The following is a 7,134-nucleotide window of genomic DNA, read 5'->3' on the forward strand; positions in this document are numbered from 1 at the left end:
GTAAAATTTATTGCAATATTCAATCTCATCAAATATGAAATGATATTTTATGTAAATAATGTACTTCCATGATGCAATTTTTTCATTTCCTGGATTTCTGAATTGCATTGGTGGATACCCAGTTTTTATATAAGAAAAGGGCATAAACTTTTTAAAACCACTTTTCTGTTGGGACCAAGAGCCCCAGAACTGCACAAAACAGCACACTAAACTATATTGCAATCGTTCATATATGCCTGTAATAGTTAAAAATTTCATTACATCACGGCCTTATGTGTCACAAATATTAAATTAAAACCATGTTTCTTGAACTTAAGTACAGCCAAACTTATCATCTAAAATTTGATATGGCACAAATGAACAATTGAGGTATCTCATTACAAGAATCAAGATGTCGATTGATTGGGACTTTAAACTAATATCAATATATGGATTGTATGCATCATTTATATGTTATGTTTCCTTCTGAATTTGGTGTATTTGGAGAGTAATAATTTCATCAGTATCCTTTAATCATTTTGACCTAATCTTTTTTAATTTTAATAAGCAAAATTTCCTATAATAAATGACATAATCCGTGGAGTGGGATTGTCGGGATGGGGGTAAGGCAAGGGGAATTCAAATTTATATATTAAAAATACACAGAAATTTAAATAATATTGCCAATTTTCAAAATCATAATCTATGATTGGGGGCATTTTTCCTATAATACCCAATTCTTCGATGTAACGATAATTTTGGTAATATACCCTATAATTTGTTAGCACGCTCACAAAAAGTGGTGGGGGAAGTTTTCAAAAATCAAATTTCTTTTGGTATTTTAGAAAATGTTTATTTTCAGTAAAGATAATAAAATAGGAGAAAGGGCACCGCCCCGTTCCCCAAATGCTACGGGCCTGACGTGGGGATGAATGAGACTGTATTAAATATTTAAACCCGTCCTTAAATCATAAATCATAAAACATCCTCCCAATGACACGTTCCTGATGTGGGAAGTTGCATTGAATGGGAAAATAGCTGTTTACATACATGCATGCATAATTGTTTTTCTATAATGCTACCAAAAAATGATACTTGTATATGCATATATGCATTGCATTGATTCTCATTCTGAGGGAACTTGGTTATAATGACAACAACGCAAAAGAACTAGGACGGATGGCAACATGGCGGTCTCTGTATCAATACACCAAATTGACCTAGACCGATCTATTCTATTGTCATGGAATAACCGTATCCTATTTCATTTTAATAGTCAGGCGATATTTACATGTAAATGTACATGCATATAAAAGCAATTAGAAATGTTTCATCCATTGAAAGTAACAACGCCATCATGGGTTCATTTCGGAGCATGTTCTTTATTTTTGGCTTGGTCGATTATTTTGTAATAGGGATTGCTGTTGAGCCTCATTCCACTATCAAGGGTATGAATGAGTTTTCTATAAATCAAAATATCCTCATATTTAAATTCAATCTAAAAATTTACAGTTTTATGAAAGTTATACTTTGTCGGTTTGTAGAGCAGATTTTGTCCGCTGTAAAGCAATGGTTAATTGCAAATAGGTATATTGATGAACAATGCGTTATTTTGTCAATCGTTTAAGGCAATTTTTTCTATAAAAGGGAAAGAAAAACTCAAATTGAATGAAAAAAAAGAAAGATGAATTAATAAATATTTGAAAGAATATTTGTTCGATTTGCCCCTTTAAAGATTTGCATAAGTATGGATATTTATTACTGGACACTGGCATTTGCCAACAATAATATACATGTAAATAAACTTTTAAAAGCATTCTGGTCAATCAAAATAAACCAGTGAGTGTGTTTTTTAACCTTATTTAATTTTTAAACGACACCGGTAAATAAACTGTGATTTCAACTAAAATAATTTACGAACGATCCTAAACAGAGTCTGTCTGGTTACACTTTCAATGCATATGCACTTTGGATTTTTGTGTAACTATACAATAATTATTTTTACCTCTTTAAATTGTTAAAAAATTGTCGTTTTTCTGTGATTATAATTTGGTTAAAGTTTTCAACTTTTACAAAGAAATTGATTGATTTATAATCCCGAAAATTAGACCAAACAGCTTGAAGTATTGTTTTTCAATAACATAGTCATTTTTTTTTTAAAAAGGTTATTCATAAATGCATGTTTTCAAAACTAAAATAATTATTATTGCTATAAATCCGCATATTTAAGATTTTCCCTCTTTCAGGCTTTTTTCTCTCCGCCTTCTTTTCTCTCATAAATAAATATATGTACATGTACGTGCTAAATATTATGTTCATGCTGTTGTTTGTGTATATTATAATCACATATTGGAAAATCCTTAAATTTAGAGCTGTCAATTTATAAGTTGGTGTGCATGTTATATTTTTTATTTGCTTTTCTTCTTTTGTTTCTTTTGTTTGTGTTTACCGGTATATGCATATTATTTCACTCAATGTTTTCTGTTCTTTCTCACCCCCACTAAAAACATAATAAACAAACTTTCACACCATTGTGAACTATTGTATATCTATTCTTGCATGTATTTTGTATGTAAAAAATGTTGAGATTCCCAAAGAAATGTATTATGTAAGAAACCTGTGAAAGTCATGAATAAAAAACATAGATTAAAAAAAATAATAATAATAATTATTATTGCTATAAATCCGCATATTTAAGATTTTCCCTCTTTCAGGCAATGTGGAATCTCTGCTTGAGTTGACCCCATGGACCTGGAAACACCTGAACACGTCCTTCAAAGTGGATACCCCCGTCACTGTGGATGTATCCCTCACCTTTCACTACAGACTGACCGGGAAACACCTCAACAAGTTTTTCAGTCAGTACATTATATATCTCAGTAAACAGTAAAACGTCCGTAAAAATCCAGTCAATGTAGTTTTGTTTGAAAGACCGACAGCTTTAAAGGGGCTTGGTCACGATTTTGTTCAAAACATTTTTTTCCAGTTTTAATGTTAACAATTTGTTGAGTTATAAGCAAATACAGAGATTACAGTACTTTGCTGTGAAAACAAAGCTTTTGTTTACATTTTAAATGTTGAAGTGAAAATTCCAGTTTTAGACCTAAAGACCTAAAATGAATGTGTTAAATGTTAGGAACTGTTTATTTATGCATAAGATGAATAAGAACCTAGTCAAATCCGCTGAAAAAAGATTTTTACTGGTATATTGAACCTATGTAAACAAAAACGGGACACGAGCCTTGTTTACATGACAAAGAATTATGAGCGCTGTACCTTGCTTATAACTCAACGACTGACTCTCAAATTCTATTTGATCATTAGAAATGCATTCCTTAAGCATAGTTAATAATAAAAACAGTAGAATAGAATTTGACCAAAATCGTGACAATGCCCCTTAAGGAGACATATTAAAATGACCATTTATATAAAATAATTCATGATCGGAATATCAACTTTAGAAGGTACAAATACCAAACAATTGCAATACTGTAAATTAAAAATAAGACACATGCATCGACGGTCAAATATACTTACAATTACGCAGATGATAAATTGCTATTTATACAGGACTTCAAAAAACAAAGAGACTGTGCATCCATTCTAAAGAAAATACCCAACACAAAAGGAAGAGACGGTGTGTATACGATATACCCGGATATGAAGACCAAGAAGTTGGTGTACTGTGACATGACCACGGACGGCGGAGGGTGGACGGTGAGTCTTTACTGGTTCCTTTCATTTTAATACTTTGATATGTATGCGATGTTTCCATACCTTACACATCAGTTTAATTCTCTAAAACTTACTGGTCCAACAGAACATTGTTGTGGTCAACTTATGAGCACTCTATAGTCGTGGCCATTTTTAGACTATATTTATATCCTTTATAAGAAGAGCTCTATATAAAGATAAAGGAAAGTACAAAAACTAAAAATATAGGGAATTTTTCTTTACCAAATAATTGTAAATAGCTTAACAAATCATAACTTAAAATTTTATGTAGATCTGATGGTTAAACCATCCAGCCTCTTAAGGCCGTTAATGTTTGCTATTATCCTCATTCACACTTGAACAACCAACTAACCTCGGTACAAATCGTTTATTGATTAATTTGAACTATGCTTCTTTCATTTTGGACATTTGCTATTTTGATACAACACGATATCATTATCAGTATCTTACTTTGATAATGCATTAAATCAGTTTCAAAAGTCTTCAAGAGCTTATTTTCTTATTTTAGAATTGTACTACAATTTTCTAATGTACAATTTTTTTCATAAGTATCGTGTTGTCTTGCAGGTAATTCAAAGACAAACGGATGGGTCTGTAGATTTTTATCAATCTTGGCGGACCTACAAAACCGGGTTTGGTGTACCAAAAGGAGAATATTGGCTAGGTAAGAACGTGTGATAAAATGTTTTTGTGTGGTAATTTAGATTTTATCTTTTAAATTGACCTTGATTTAAAAAAAAAGAATCCCTAGTTGAAAGCGTAAGAGCACTTGCATTTGTAAAAGGTATTAAGTCTAGCAAAAATGTCATAGGGATTAAATACCCCATACCCGTTTCGTGAAAGGAAAGTAAACAACTAGTTTATTATATAAAACAGCTTTGTGTACATAAACACCATATTCATGTTATTTTAAATCGTAGCTGATTTGTAGCTACAAACAGCAATCCGTTAAGAACCATCAATGTTGATTCCATGAAAACTTTTTGGTCAATTCTGGACATTGTTATGCAGATGAGAGAGATGACCCATTAAACCCCTTTATATTTTCTAGGAAATGAAGATATTCACTTGCTCACAACAAGAACTAGCCAAGATTTACGTGTGGACTTACAAAAGTTTTCAGGTGAGAAGTCTTACGCCAAGTATTCCACGTTTACCATTGGAAGTGAGTCTCAAAAATACAAGTTAACCGTCGGAGGATACAGCGGAACGGCGGGTAAGTATACAATACTTATCAGTTTAACCTGAGTTTCATATTGCAAATTTTAGTTCAAAAATGCAAACTAAAAATTGAAATTTAAATATAAGAAATATTTTCCAGGTGATAGCCTCGCATATAGTAACGGTTCGAAGTTTTCTACCAAAGACCAAGACAATGACATATGGAGTAAACACTGTAGCGTGGAATATCAAGGAGGATGGTGGTTTAAGAAATGCCACTATGCTTAACTTAATGGACCTTATCAAAAATCGGCTAAAATCACATGGGCTAGTATCTTGTGGTACAAATTCGGAAATGAAAACCGTGCATTAAAGAGAGCATCAATGATGATCAGACCCAGAATTTAAGATTGTGGTTAATGGCATTTATTTAATAAAAAATTGCATGCTTGAATTTTTGTCGTTTTATATACAATGTTATTGCATACCAAAGTAGTTCTCTCTAGAAATTCTTTATCTCGATATTAATGAGATGTTTTCAGGGACTAATAAACCCTTATTGATAATATCAACAAACGTGAAAAGTAGTTTCATGTTTCTAACAATAACATGTCAATGGTTTGTTCTCCTCTATTAGACAACCACTGCAATCTAGCAGATTCAAAGAATGACTCAATTAAAATGATAAAAGGAAGTTGTAGATCTGAATTGCAGCCATGTAAATCATGATGTTCATGATTTCTGTTCTGTCATTTGGTTTCAGAAGTTCGAAGATCCTAAGTTTGGTATAATGAATAAATGCCTGTTTACAATCTTAACATGAGTTCTCGGTAATGGAGTCAAAATGGTCAATAAAAATATCCAAAAACAGGAACATGACCTGAAAAATAGTATTACCCAATAAAATAATCTCTAAATATTCATAAATTCTACACACAAAACATTAATATGTGAAATGAATGTTTACTTAAACTACATTGCTAAAAAAAATTATATTCAAAACAGGGGCAATTTTGTAAAACATAAATAACCCTTATTAACTAGGTATTTGCTCGTATACAGCAACAAGCATCTTATCATAAGAAAACTCTATTTTCTTTGAACAATCTTTTAGAATATGACTAAAATGATTTGTAGAAGTGTAATTAGAATTTAAATGTAGAATTTTATTATCCTGTCATATTGTAGTAAAAACAAAATTTACCAAAAGAATTGTTCTTCCTGTCGCTGGTATATTCAAAATTTTCAACATGACAGCCCCACTCCAAGCAATCATGTAATGCCTGATAATATCACGAATTACCTTTGATCGCAGAAATAAATTACTACTGCAAACAAAGAGAAAAATGACACATAGATTTCAATTAGAAGTTCTATTCCAATTTTCCCCAACAAACGCAAGTGTCTTCTTTTGTCATGAGGGTCTTCTCTATTCACATTCATATGAAATTTATTCCATTATTCAATCTCATCAAATAATGAATTATCATATTTTATGTAAAAAGAAATTGTTCCCACGATGCGGTTATTTTCTTTTTTTGGACCTTAGCCTTGCGTTGGTTCTGTTGTCTCGGTTCAATGATATCTGCGTGCATATTCTGATTAAATAAACACCGATTGAACTATATCCGAAACTGAAGATGATATCACATAATAGGACAGTTCTGGGTGCCCTTTGTATAAATATCAAAATGATCCCCAATATGAATAACTAAATTTCTTTGATGTTCTTTGAGAACCACTTCAGTTCCTGGATTTCGTAAAGTAAGGTAAAGGGCGAGAATTGGAAAAACTAGTCGGGAACATAAAAGTAAAATCAATATTATCATTATTATTAAAATAATTTATGATATTCGTGAGCGATATCTTCATTTTTAATGCTTATTTAATCTTTAGAATGTAAAGCGACACTCATGAACAAAATAGCGGGAACCGCAACATCAGGAATACCGTTCAAGCTTCTTAATCATATTCAGTAATGTGATACATAATATTTCCATTTCAATATCCATGGTACATTTCATTTCATGCAGCTGATGATTCGGGAAAGATAACTCATGCAAGGAACTTGTGTATAACAGGGTTTGTCAATATATAAATAGTGCCTGTTTGGGAGGGTAACAGTTGAAATTGACACCCCGAGAAAACCATTGTCAACCGACGCGAAGCGGAGGTTGACAATGGTTTTCGAGGGGTGTCAATTTCAACTGTTATCCTCCCAAACATGCACTATTTATTTTGTTATACTGAATGTCTTTT

General features: G+C 31.8%; 1 protein-coding gene across 1 annotated transcript in view; it reads left to right on the forward strand.

Annotated features, from left to right (window-relative positions):
* The first annotated feature begins 1,184 nt into the window (after positions 1-1,184).
* Positions 1,185-7,134, forward strand: part of LOC128182222 (uncharacterized) — a 43,658-nt gene continuing 37,708 nt past the window's right edge. Inside the window, exon 1 of the mRNA XM_052850819.1 lies at positions 1,185-1,427. Within this exon, the coding sequence (XP_052706779.1) occupies positions 1,277-1,427 (151 nt within the window). The 5' untranslated portion in view covers positions 1,185-1,276. The remainder of the gene's footprint in view (positions 1,428-7,134) is intronic.

The sequence above is a fragment of the Crassostrea angulata genome, chromosome 4, assembly GCF_025612915.1.
Source record: "Crassostrea angulata isolate pt1a10 chromosome 4, ASM2561291v2, whole genome shotgun sequence".
NCBI classification, from domain to species: Eukaryota; Metazoa; Mollusca; class Bivalvia; order Ostreida; family Ostreidae; genus Magallana; species Magallana angulata.